The 13,848-nt window shown below is 40.9% G+C and overlaps 1 protein-coding gene across 7 annotated transcripts in view; it reads left to right on the top strand.

Annotated features, from left to right (window-relative positions):
- The first annotated feature begins 2,360 nt into the window (after window positions 1–2,360).
- lrch1 (leucine-rich repeats and calponin homology (CH) domain containing 1) overlaps window positions 2,361–13,848 on the top strand; it is a 98,361-nt gene continuing 86,873 nt past the window's right edge. For 2 of the 7 annotated variants that reach the window (XM_085134680.1, XM_085134677.1), the window contains exon 1: window positions 2,362–2,767. In XM_085134680.1, coding sequence (XP_084990806.1) covers window positions 2,551–2,767 — 217 coding nt within the window. In that variant the 5' untranslated portion in view covers window positions 2,362–2,550. Of the gene's footprint in view, window positions 2,768–13,848 lie in introns of all 7 variants that reach the window. The other 5 variants (XM_085134681.1, XM_085134679.1, XM_085134683.1 and 2 more) reach the window with 3 other exon arrangements.

The following is a 13,848-nucleotide window of genomic DNA, read 5'->3' as shown; positions in this document are numbered from 1 at the left end:
TGGGTGGATGACTAGATGTGTAAAGCGCTTTGGGGTACTTAGGGACTAGTAAAGCGTTATACAAATAAAGGCCATTTACCATTTAAACCGCAGCACTTCATTCTTTCGAGCATGAACATCCAGAGATGATTTGAATTTCATTTTAAGTGTACACTATCAATTGCACATTTGGTATACTTCCGTATTTTTAGCTGATGAACATGAATACTAGACTTTGTAGTCAACAACAACAACAACATATGTTTTGATAGTGCCATTCAAAATGCCATAGAAAGTAGGGACTTGGTCTGGAGTCAGTGTCGTCTCTTCCTCTGTTATTTTGTGGCTTAATCAGATCTTTTTCATTGTTATGAAGACCACATAATTGACTTACAGTGAGCTCAACTTACACCCAAGCTGGGGGCTGGTTTTGTAACATAGCCACTATTTTGGGGGTAAAAAAAAAGTGCTTAAAAAGGAAACACGAGCTACACATTTCCTGAAACACACATTTTTACATCCTGGTACCTCATTAACACACATGACATCACTTTATGTAAAAGAAAAATTTTGATATCAGAAAGAAAAGAAGGCTCTAACTGGTAAAAACGTTTTTGTGAGAAATATTTGAGTGGCTTCTTAAACTTCTTCCTTCCACTGCTTCGTGTTACTCCCCTCTTCTCTGCTTTGACTTTTACAAAGAAAGGACATATGTAATTATACCCATGTGGAAAAGAAATAGTAAAAACTTATAAAAGACATGCATAAGATGTGGCCCACTTCATATAGTTTATATGATTTACTCATGAAAGTGGCCACTTTCTCATTACTTTCATATATTGTTTTAGTAAGTATCCAAAAACATACAAGTTTCATTTATATAATTTTTCAAGGGATCTTATATCTGTTTTCAGTCTTGTGTGCTTTTCACACAAGTTTCACACAAGACAGATACAAACTTTATAAGATATATATATATATATATATATCTTTCCATATGGGTGAACCGTGCATGCAAAAAGCAAACTGGCTAAAATTTGCAATAACTATTGAGTTTGAGTTAATCTGTACGATGTGTTGTGTGTTAGGTTAGCAAAGGTCCTCACAAGTATGTAAGTACGAACAAGTGATGGTGCTCAGTGTAATCAGGGGTCAGCACTGTGCATCATCTGCTGATGCAAGCTTGTTATGTAATGAGCTGACTCAGCACTTCCTTCTGATTCCCGGTGGGACTCTCTCATTATCACTCATGCGCATGCGCACACACACACACACACACACACACGAGCTTCATGTACACAGGGTGGTTGTAAATAAGGGTTTTTGGCCTGCAGCACGAATCAGTTTCTCTCCTCTCATAGAGCTGCTTTCCCGTGCTTTAATCTCAAACAATAACATTTGATCAAATGTATATTTATGGTTCATTTAGTGTTCATTTGGAACTGGTGACATTACTGCTCACAAACTGCAGCAGGGGTGTTGCAGATAGTGTAAATATGACATTAAAAATGAAGAAAAAATTGTGAAGGTTTGTACCAATTGTTAAATCTAAAACTTACACAGAGAGAACTTACACTACAAGAGAACTGTAGTTACAATCTTCTATACACTTTTCACTGCATTGTTAGTAGTTACTTATTCTTATATCCTTGCTAAAGGTAATTGGTGTGACCTGGATATCTTGGTCTCAGCAGCCACTTTAGTCAAAAGGAAACCACCATAACTTAAGCACAGGCCTAACTGCAAAATAGGACACCCAGCCCTTTAGTCTTTAAACTTTGTGTTTTAAAGCAAAATGAAAATTTCTGAGATAACTAACTATAACACCAGTGAGATTAAACTCTGTGAGAAAGCTTCAGAGCGCGAAATGTGTTTGTGGCTTTTGTCCAGCAGAGGTCACTGTTCATTAAATTTCAGCCCCACTTTCATTTTCACTGCCTTTCACGGGCCGCAAAAGCTAGTGCGCAGCCGCACTCAGCTGCAGTAAGTAAAAAAAAAAAAAAATGCAGCGTGAGACCGGAAACACTGTTTTCAAAATAAAAATCGTAGCGCAGTAGTCTATCGTCAGTCATCTTTATATAATAGATTATAAGAAAAGAGTTGAGGCCACATAACCACTTACACAATTGCATTATCAGTGCTTTACGTATACATTTGCAATCAGGGTTTATTAATTCCCCCTCGTATCTGGATTTATAACCACATTTCAATGGTAAGACCTTTACATTTGTGTCTGAAATATTTAATTTGAAATTAAAAAAAAAAAGAATATCTAAATTATACCCGAAACGGCTTCGTATTTATTATTTCATTCCACCGTAACATTGGCCCGGTCGGTGTACAATTTTGAAATTTGTTCCCCGGATGTCGCACCGTCCAACTGAGACGCTTGACGACACGCGCAGATCTCCAGGCAGACGCGGCGGCGACAATCACGAACTCAGAACGCGCGGCACGGCCACGGACGTCTGTGAAGTCAGTGTCCCGCTGTTTACCTGAACGTAGCCAACCCCGCGCGCTCTCTCGGACATAACCGATACACGGACACGCGCAGCGGAGAGGCGGAAAATTATGGCGACGTTGGGACCGGAGTCGACTCGCCCCCCTCTGGGTTCTTCTCCGTTAGTCCAGTCTCACATCGGCAGCGCCAACCTGCCTCCCAACCGGGGCTTGGAGCGGGCACTGGAGGAGGCGGCGGCCAGCGGCGCCCTCAACCTCAGCTGCCGAAAACTGAAGGAGTTTCCCCGGACAGCAGCCAACCACGACCTGTCGGACACGGTGGAAGCAGGTAGGTTGTTCTTTGGTGTGTTGCACTCCCCCAACAGCCCATCCCGGTTAGCTTTTAAGAAGGGGGGGCACACCGGTGCTGGGCGGTAACTGCTCCCCGCTATAAACGCGTCACGGCAGCGTGGAGACTCCTTTAAGTAACCGCTGGACGTTATTTACAACATTGGCATTTCCGTTATCCACGAGGACTAACTGAGCGTTTGCTCACGAAGCTGCACGGGTGATGTGCCGAGCCCTCAGCCCTGGTGGTGTTTGCAAGTTGGAACTTTGGCTTCACCTGAACCGGATGCACAGTTGACTTTAACCCCTCCACTGAGTCGTGTTTAGCCTCCTGACTGGCCTCATTGTGACCTGAGATTTGTTCATTATTGAGAGAACAGTCATAGGAAAAGTTTCAAGTTTCCAAATGACTGAAGCCCTGTGTTTATGGAGGCTATAGTGAAAGTGGGCACTGGAGCATTTATCACTGATCCGACAGTTCAGTGGAAATCCCCACTACTTCCCTTTAATCCATTACAAGATGTAAACAGGCATGGAGAGTTGGCTGAACCCCGACACACTCAGTCTGGGCTGTTTTAGGCACAACATAGCTATTTTCTTTCCAACCCCATCCCCTATCACGTTAATTACCAGAACACAAAAGGTTATGTGTGTAAAGTTTTCTAACATAAAGGTAACCAATAGAAATTTTTTTTATTTTTGCGCTGTAAAAGCTGAAGGAAAGGGTCTTTAAGAAAAGCAGATGTTGTTTTATATGAGGGTTCTTTGTTACAAAGAAGGCTTGATATAGGAGTCATGAGTTTAAAAGTTTAAATGTGTTTGCGCTCTAACAGACCAGTTACCTATCCATGTCATAGACTGTATGTAAAAGATGGATGTAGCCACCATGCAACCATCTGTTGCTTACTGAAGACTGATTATGAAGTCCTGAGCGGAGGTTTTTGTTATTGTTGTCATGTTTTGATACTAGACAAGGACAAAGGGGTGGAGCTGACTGTGAAAGAACTCTGCATACACCTAGGGTGATGCCTTGTGATTCATAAATAACTAGCTAATTAGCATACCCTAAATAATCCTGATTTATGACTCTAAAAATGATAATAATTTGGATTTAAACTTGAACTTTATTCAGTATGATCCAAAATCAACAACCAAGCCCATAAACTCATCAGGAAAGTGTTTACTCTGGTCAGAGAGTAAAGGAGTCGAGTGCCATTTTAATGAACTTCTGTACAACATATGTACATATATGTAATAGCTTCCTGTCTGGGTGCTGGTAAGGCTTAAATTTGGCTCTGTGGCTGCATTAAAGGACAATAATATGACTTGCTAAGTGGAACAGGGTTTTCAGGAGTTTGTGCCTCAGTCTTTGTGAATAAAATTATAGTGTGGGTTTAATTTGTTATGTTGAACTAACTAGCGGTGTTCCGTATCTTTGCAATATATGTGTACAGGCTATAGAAGCAGTTAGCTTATGAAGTAGCGCTCCACTGTCTTGTTCATATGTGATCACTTAGGACTTAAAAATAAATAAATAACATGGCAGCAGCCAAAATGCTAACATTGAGCTTTCAGTGTGGGGTCCTAAACCAATGGCTGATGTCATGGTGGCTGCATCCATCTTCTAAATACAGTCTATGATCTTGGTGTATATTGTGAGTCTTGATAAGTATGGCCAGAAGCAGGACTACCTTTATCCATACTGGGGTTCATGGTTGGCAATTTCTTATTGATACATACCAGGTCAAACGGAGTATAGGATATAAGGTGCAGGTCTCTGTGGTTATCAAGCAGTCAAGTTTTCATCACTGACCTACTGCCCTGATCCACATAATAGTTTTCAGTGTTCGCTCTGACATCATGTGGATTCATAAGGATAGATTTGGGGGAATGCTGGTTTAGCTGATTTGTTGTACTGTGCAGGCATTTTATCTTTCAGCTTTTAAAAGTAGTAGAAACACTGGGTTAGACACGTGCTCTAAATGTTGCCTGCTAAGTTGTGGCTGTCTTTGCTCTGCAGAGTAAGTGAATAAATGGGTCGGCTGTGCTACAGTGAAGACAAGTGACGTTACTTTGCTGCACTTCGGTCTCTAACTTTGTTTATGTACACTAAAAAAGAAATGTGGATTACGTAACTGCTGTGGAGCTCACGTTTACAGAGCCATACACCCACCCACCCACGCACGCATGCACACACACGCACACCGCAGCAGCAGTATGAAGTCAAGCGATAGAAGTGATAGCAGTAAAATGAGAGTGTGAAGATTGTGTGCTACAGTTTAACAGCGTTCCTGCAGTATATATTAGGGATTCCTGGTCATGGACAAGACTTTGTGATCTGGGATGTTTTTTGTCACTTACATACCAAATGGCCTTTAGAGAGGCTTGTCCTGCCTCTTATCCCTAAGAGTCAGTCAAGAGAAAAAAAGAAAGCAGATAAAACTGGGCCCTAACAGTTTGCACGCTGTAGATGTTTGTGTGATATGTGTCAGGACGCTGAAGGCATTTTCCTTTAAAGTGACAAGATGTTGTTGTAGAAAAATGTTCCAGAGATTTATAGAATTGCTGTCAAGGGCCATTGAATCTGTTCTGGCAGCACGTGGTAGCAAAACGTCTTACTCCTAACACTTTGTTTATTTTTTCTCTTTAATTTGATGCCAGTTTATTTAATGCTTTCTTACCATGACGGTCTCAAGGTGCATCATCCTGATGTCGTGGCTTACACAGCCATCCTGGAGGAGACAGAAATCCCATTGGGGTTGTGTCAGGAAGGGCATCTGGTGTGAAAGTCTGCCAAAACAAACATGCAGCGTTACCTGCTGCGATGGCTCTCTATGAATGAGGAATTAGCCGAAAATAGCTTTTAAGGTGCATTATCCTAACCACTTCAGGAAACAGAAGGAGGTGTCAGATTAATGAGATTAATGATTTCATGTACATAGTTAGGTCATAAGTGTTTATTTAATAGTTTGTTGAGTTGTCACAGCAAATATTTGGCAAATAGGCCAAATGAGAAACAGTCTTTCTTTCGGTGTAAAAAAATTTGAACTACAGATTTAATCCTTGAGTTATCTTTGTATGAGGAAAAAGAAGGCCAGTCTCATCAGGACATATCAGTTTTTTTCTGCACAATAAGGAAATGCTGCTGCAGGAACTGTCACAACTCTCTGGCTTTAAATTGTAAGAAACAAAACATGTAAAATAAGAGAAAAAGTCCTGATGCTCATTATACAATAGATAAAAGCTGTAAAACGTAGTCCAAACATATGCCTTTCATCACATTTCATCTCATTTTCCAGAGCTGTCCTCTGGGGCCAGATTGGAGCATTTGGCAGGCTGATTTTGACCCATCCAGGCCATATGTATGAGACCCCTGCTTTAGGATAAAGGAAGGGTTCAAAAAATCCAGAGAAAACAGTGCAGCCATTAAGATACGTGGGTTCAAAATATCTGTATCAGCCAATATTGGCCCTACTGACTGGTACCTCCTGCAAATTCTGGCTCAATACTCGAAGATCATGGGATAAAGGGATAAAGAATGATAAATTGTCATTTTAAACATTTGGTTGCATGTCAGCATATCAGTGTATCAAAGTATCTCTGGCGCTGGGAAAACGAACCGAAGAAGCTTGAAAATCCTGCTGTGGACATTTTGGAGTGGATATGACCGACATGCTGGTGTGACAGTAGTAAACAGTGGCGTGTTGAGTTTTCTGTAGTGAAGATGGAGGCGTCTCTGATCACACAGCAACTGTGATCAGCTCCCATGTAAAGAAATGAGATGAGACAGAACAAAGTGAGTCACTGTGACAGACGAGCGTGCTGTGGAAGCACTCGTCTTTAAATGCACACATGCACACGCGTATTTATATAAATCAGCTAAAGTGCACACAGAAGCAGTGTGTCAGAGTCGACAGAAGTGCAAGGACTCACACTGTGCTTCCTCCTAGTTTCATATCAGCAGTCGCGCAAGTCTCAGCTTGTAGTGAAACACAAGCTGGAGCTGCTTTCCTTACAGCCTCCTCCCACTAATGGCTTCTCTCAAACTAAGAGGTGGCTTTTTGTTGGAAAAGAGCTACTTTTAGAGTGTTTACAGTCACTCGGGTGAACCACGCTGAAAGGCGGGCCGAAGAAACACAGAAAGATGGCGGGTTTTAACTCCTTTCTGCAGTTGCTGTTTTGGGCCTGCTTCTGCCTGTTCTCAAACCTCTATTTAATACTTAATACAACACGCAGATGAAGAAGAGATTTGAAACATCACATCATAAAGCATCATTATAATTTTGTAAGGTCCAGAAAAAGTATAAGGCACATTTTCAAAATCTTACTCGTGGAAGATGTTGCACATGGTTGTGATCAAGGAAGAGGGACTGAAACAGTTATAAAGGAGAAAGAAAAAGAACATTGAGAACGATCAGAGGCCGATGTTGATTGTTAACAGGGTAAAATGTGGTATATCTAATTGAACGTGCGATAAGATTTATTAATATGACACGCTCAGGGAGGGGCTGTATATGTGTGGTTGCAGGTATTTATTTTAGGGTAGATTATATCACTTGTGTCCAGGAACTGAAAGGTGAAGGAAGGGGATCTTCAAACCAAACCAACCAGTCAGTCTGCTTTTAATGTGGTGGGATCAACAGCAACTACCAAACCATGTGTTTGTGTGTCTGTTTGTGTGTTTGGGGTGTTAAACATCCCTTAACTGCCAGACAGTTGAAAGATAAACAGAATGACACAATGTTTAGTTCTGAGGAATGACGAAATTTTAACCGCAGATTTTATTTATTTATTTTTTAAATCGCAATCATCCACAGCAATAACACGTAACTGATTTTGCTTTCATTTTATGCGCTTACAAATCCTCTTTTGTACCGTTCCTGATATAATTGCTATATATAAAAGTTCTAGCACTCAGGGTGAAAGTGTTTGGGAAAAATCTGAGAACTTGAATCGATTTCTGTTTAAAGATGATTCCAGGAAAGAGGAAGAGAGTAGGGAGATGATTTTTTTCAGTAATAAAACTGATTCTTTCTGGTCACCACTGTACAGTTGTGAGAATGACATGAATATTAGTTTTCACAAAGTCTGTTTATGTGAAGAGTCAATATTTGCAGTGTTGGCCCTTCTTTTTCAAGAACTCTGCAGTTGGCCCTGAGATGCTGTCAATTAACTTCTGGGCCAAATCTTGACTGATGGCAACCCATCATAATCAAAGTTTGGAGTTTGAGTTAGTGGGTTGTTGTTTGTCCATCTGCCTCTTGAGGATTGGCCACAAGTTCTCAATTGGATTAAAGTCTGGGGAGTTTCCTGGCTATGGACCCAAAATTTCAATGTTTTTTTTCCTGAGCTACTTAGTTATCACTTTGGCTTTATGGCACGGTGCTCCATCATGCTGAACCATTGTTCCTTACCAAACTGTTCTTGGATGGTTGGAAGAAGTTGCTGTCGGAGGATGATTTGGTACCATCCTTTATTCATAGCTGTGTTCTTTGGTAAAATTGTGAGGAAGCGGCCCCACACATGAATAGTCTCAGGATGCTTTACTGTTGGGATGAGACAGGGCTGATGGTAGCGCTCACCTTTTTTTCCCCAGACATCCTTTTTTCCAGATGCTCCAAACAATCGGAATTGGGCTTTATCAGAAAAAATGACTTTACGCCTGTCCTCAACAGTCCACTCGCTGTACCTTTTTACAGAATATCAGTCTGTCCCTGATGGTTTTCTTTTTGTTTGTTTTTTGAAGAGAAGTGGCTTCTTTGCTGCTCTTCTTGACACCAGGCCATCTTCCAGAAGTCTTGGCCTCACTGTGCATGCAGATGCACTCACACCTGCCTGCTGCCAGTCCTGAGCAAGCTCTGCACTGGTGGCACTCAGATCTTTAGGAGACAGTCCTGGTGCTTCTCGACTTTCTCGGGCACCCTTAAGCCTTCTTCAAAACAACTGAATCTTTACCACTGAAGTTCTTGATGATCCGATAATGGTAGATTTACGTGCAATCTTAGTAGCAACTACATCCTTGCCTGTGAAGCCCTATTTATGCACCGCGATGATAGCTGCATGTGTTTCCTTGCAGATAACCATGGTTAACAGGAAGAACAATCATTTTAAACATCACCCTCCTTTTTAACACATCCAGTCTGCTATTCTAACTCTGTTAGCATGACATAATCTCCAGCATGCATTCCCACAAAAGATCTGCGATCTCTTTGTTTTGCCTTCACAATAACTAATAATAATAGGCTTAAGTTATGACAGTTTTCTACAACAGTATCGGAGCTGCAGCGTCATCTGGTGACAGATGGCCACGGCCACATAGCATGTGACAATTTAATGACCTTGGCAATCAATTAAAATATTAACACTTAGATTCACCGAGTTGTACGTCTGGTACCTTCTAGTGACAATAACGATAATTAGTCCTCTAGTGATGGGCTAATGTATAAGGTGATCAGTTCAATTCACTTTCATGTTCTTTGTTGGCTGCTCTACTTGTCAGCAGCCATGCGCTGATATCTAGCCCGAGAGCTAACATGGCATGGAGGAAACAATCAGCAGAGGGTCAGCAGGATCCAGCTCCACGGTTAAGTCTAAAAAATGTTGACTTACTCATAAGCCCTGTACCTCACTGAAAAAGGGACCTGGAGGTATTCCTTCAACACCGGTGTCTAAATGGTCCTCGGCCATGGAGCGCTCGTTTTGTAATAAATGTATCACTAATATACAAACATGTTTATATCTGGAAGGCTTGAATCAGAGGTGTACAATGTATGATGGGGCTATGAATTATTCAGTTAATTTCTTCATCAATTAATCATCTTCTCCTCATATTACTACATAGATGCAGAAAAACACTGTAGCTGCCTCTGTGCTGCTGTGTGGTTGTGTTACTGTCCTGCAGTGGACACACTGATGAGCTTTTTGGTATTAAAGCTCTGTCTGTCTGTTGTGGGTTTTATGTGTGTGAGCATGTGCTTCCCACCACATACCCAGCTCTAGACAATACGCATTTTTGCAGTGTTTGGCAGTTTTTTTTTAGTGGACCGACACGAACACAAAGAGCTTTACAATATGTGTGTAAACTGACAGCAACAACCTCCCTGCGTTTGTCAGGTGTACTGTGCAAATTTTTATATGCAGTTAAAAAGTTCAAATTGTTCTCCACTTGTACTTAAATGCATTTGCACATATAAGCATGTTTATCAGTATATCTGTGATTTATTCTGTTAATACGCAGTTTTTTTGTTGACCATCAACCCTACCGGAGTGAGACATTCTCTAACCATCAGCAGGTTGGATTGCCATATCTCAGCATTTTTTATTGCACTGTGGTTACTTTCCAAGTGAGTACATGAAAGGTGGAGGAAGTCCCAGAGCACAGACCAAGTTACCAATGAATAGTGACTACAATAATAATAATGATAATAGTTTTATTTTTCATTTTTTGTTTAATAGCCAACCCAACTGAAATCATACCTTTAAATTATGTAGATCAAATTTTAGTTGGGACATTCACTATTTGCAGCAAGATGCTTTTGGAAAATTAGCTGCACAATACACAGTTAATAAATGCTTGTTTTCTGTTGCTATATGAATGCAGTTTATTTATTTCTACTAATAGATGCTTTGTTTCTTTACTTTAGACTTTTCTTTGAGGAGGAATTTGAGAAGTTTGTAGTTTTTGTAGTGGTGCAACTGCCCAAACTTAAAGCCACGATTGTATTTGTTATCCTAAAACTGCTGCATGAGAAGCGCTGTCACTGGACTGGTGACGTTCAGGGTGTACCCGCCTATCGCTATAATGTCAGCTGGGATAGGAGCAGTTGCAGAGTGATTGGGGGAAAAGAAAATGTAAAACAGCAGTCCAGGGTTTGCAGAGGTCTTAGATGCTGAAATTATTTACAGGGAATTTTTTTTTCTTTCCAATGTAAGTATGTTTTCCATATTTGTTGAAGAAATCTGTCAACACGACTTGTACTTATAGTCAGGTCTATTTATTTCACCAGATACCAGATGTAACGCAGAACGGGTCCTGACCCCGGATCTGTAAGCAAAACTCTAAAGCGCCCTCCGACCTGACCAAAGAACCATTTGCCATTGTCACAGGGAGGACAGGTTTACTCAATCGCTCTTCCCGCAGTTTACTCTGATTTTTATTTTTTCTGAAGAAAAGAATATATTTTTTTCTTTTTCTCATAGAAACTGTAAACAATGATGTGAGGTCCTTGTATACTTTGTGGGCAACTTGCTTATTGATTTGACTATGCAATATTTTACCAGTCAATAGACCAACAAGCTGCCATGTTGGCCCGATAGTGGTTTACAATATTATAGAAGTCATTAACGATACAGAAAGAGTGCAATAAAGGTTTGAAGGATGCAGCTGTGTGTGTCTGTGTGTGTTTAATGTGTGTAGATGGATGCATAATGTGTGCCTGAGGCATGATTTATCACCACCCTCACTTCCTATACCTCAGTGCTGTTCCTTCCCTTTCAGGAAGCGTTGGATTTCCAGGAATGTGTTGGGATGTGGGGTTAGAGGAGGCACTGTCTGTTCAGTGTTCGCGCCACACCTGAACGTAGTGACAGCTGTGACGGAAACACACACCCTCAGATCCTCAAACACTTTTATATTTGGAGGACAGAGTAACCACAGCAGAGTGGTCTTTTGAAAGTGTCAAAAAGCACAGTTTTAATTAACACATTTTAACAATTTAGGGAACCAAAAGACAGAAATGCACGCTTTCCTTCCTCATGATTAGATGCCTTAACATTACCCCTCACTGCAAGCTTCACCTTCAGCCGCCTCCTATTGATTTGTTCTCAGAGGACTCTAAGAGGGAGGACCAGCGGCTCATGCATATAGAATGAGGCAGTTAAAGAAGCACTTAATGGAGCATTTAATGGTTTTCTCTCTGAGGGATGAAGAGCTACAGAGACGCCAGTCGGAGAGAGTGAGGAGCTCAGGGACATCAGAAAAGAGCTCAGTGGACTGAGATGGAAAGTGCAATCTAACAGGACCGAGTCCCGGTTCTGTCAGCTTGGATCAGCGCATGGATGGGCAAGATTTTTGGAAACTTAAATAGTCTAAAAAGTCTGTGCAACTATTTTTTTGCCTTTTACAAAAATAGGGGTGTTTTACAGCGTTTCCCATGCTGGTTTCACCTGATATATTGACAGCTCCTCAGAATATTTATCAAGTTTTTTTTTTAATCATCCATCCGAAATGGTGATGTGATCCATCAGCTACTGCAACCTTCCCTTCTCTTACTTAGTTCAGCTGCTGCGAGTCTTCAGTGTCATTCAGCTGTGTTGAGTCTCTTGTCTTGTGGTCATTGTTCTCATCTGGAGAACCACTGCATGAACGTGCTGAGCCTTTTCTCATGCTGCTACGCTGTGCTCACAGACTCTGCTTACATATCTTAGCATTTACTAAGTTAAAGGAAAGACAGTGGCTTGATGCCTTGCCTGAATATGTGTGTGTTTGTTTGTGAGAGAGAATATTGGGCAAAAACATTGAGACATAGAAAAAAGCACTTCTATGAAAAAACAACAACAACTTCATTAATGGTGGAAAAAAGATTCCTGATGAAGTAATAATGTCTTAGTTAGTCTTTGTTACAACTAACAGAGGTTTAGAAAGGATCTCATCAGAGGAGGCCATGACATATGGAACACTTGATCCCTGAGCATAACACCTGACACCTACCTATGAGTAAGGATATAACTTCAGGCTGTGACATCTTTTTACACATTGAAGCTGTCACACTGATGTCACATATTACATCATCTCTGAGAAATTCTGTGTAATTGTACAAAAGACAGCAAAAATGAGGTCAAGCTAACATTGAAGTTAGCTACCATCTGCCCAAACTAGGGATGTTCCTGGTGACTATTTTCTTACTAGATGCCCATCACTTCTGGATACATCAGCTTTTTTTAATATAAGATAAAGAATAGAATAAACATAATGTCTTATTATCTCTCAGGTTACCAAGGACCTACTGTTCTACATTACTCAATTTTACAATCTCTTTTTTCCACCTATTTTACAAAGTTGTTTGTCTACTGTGGTAGCCGTGGCAATGTCACTATTATTAATTAATTACTCATTAATAGTGATGATAATAGTGAACTGTATGCCTCTGTTTTATTTGATTATTGTAAGTGTAGTTAATGACAAAGATGTCCCGAGGCTTGCAGACCTTGCAGAGCTGTAAGTGTCTTTGCACTAGCTTTGCTTTTAGTCAGTGGAGCAAAAGCTAACCTGAAGATGGGTGGAGTTGTGATAATGATACTGTAAGGTGAGGAAATGAGGGTGGAGATGCGGGTTTTCTCACCAGCACAGAGGAGGGAAGTAACTGCTCCCCACTACATTGTGTTCAGGAGGCAGTGCCTTGGAGCTTTTCCTGTTAAGGAAGCCAAGTATCTCCCCACCCCCTCACCACAAATGTAAAGCGTAGCAGCAGCTACAGCTGGACTTATTATAATTATTACTTCATGGCTGCCTAATGCAATGCTGATTTTTTTTTTTTATTCTCCTAGTGAAGTAAAAGACAGCAAACATTAATTTAACATTACACTGGAGGGTCACATACTTGCTGGCAGCTCTGAGAGGCTATCATTGGAGCTAAATGCTAACTTCTGTAAACAAACACAGTCCTTTTGTGGCCCACGTGTGCTGCGCTTCCTGTGAGCGGCCTTTTGGACATTTACCAATAACGAAATTGAAATGTACTTTTTCCACTTTGTGTATGATACCTCGGCTTTGGGTGTCCACTAATATCATCGCTCTGAGGAAGAGACTAGCAATGCTTTGCTCTTTAATTTAGCATTGATTGGTTATTAAAAGGCCCTGCGACAGACTGGTTATCTGGATGATATGAGGAAAGCCTTCGATGTGCAGTTGCATTATTCAGAACACCAGTGACAGTGACTTACAGTGTTGCTAGCGAAAGTAAATGAACTCGGTTTAGTTGAAATCATGCGATACACTGTAGCCCCTCTGTTTTAAGGTGGTCTTTGGTATCAAGACCCTCCTGTGTTATAACATTAAGGTCAGAACTTCCCAGTCAAAGATAA

Source organism: Neolamprologus multifasciatus, chromosome 16 (assembly GCF_963576455.1).
Source record: "Neolamprologus multifasciatus chromosome 16, fNeoMul1.2, whole genome shotgun sequence".
Lineage (NCBI taxonomy): Eukaryota > Metazoa > Chordata > Actinopteri > Cichliformes > Cichlidae > Neolamprologus > Neolamprologus multifasciatus.
This window is presented reverse-complemented; position numbering and strand designations above follow the sequence as displayed.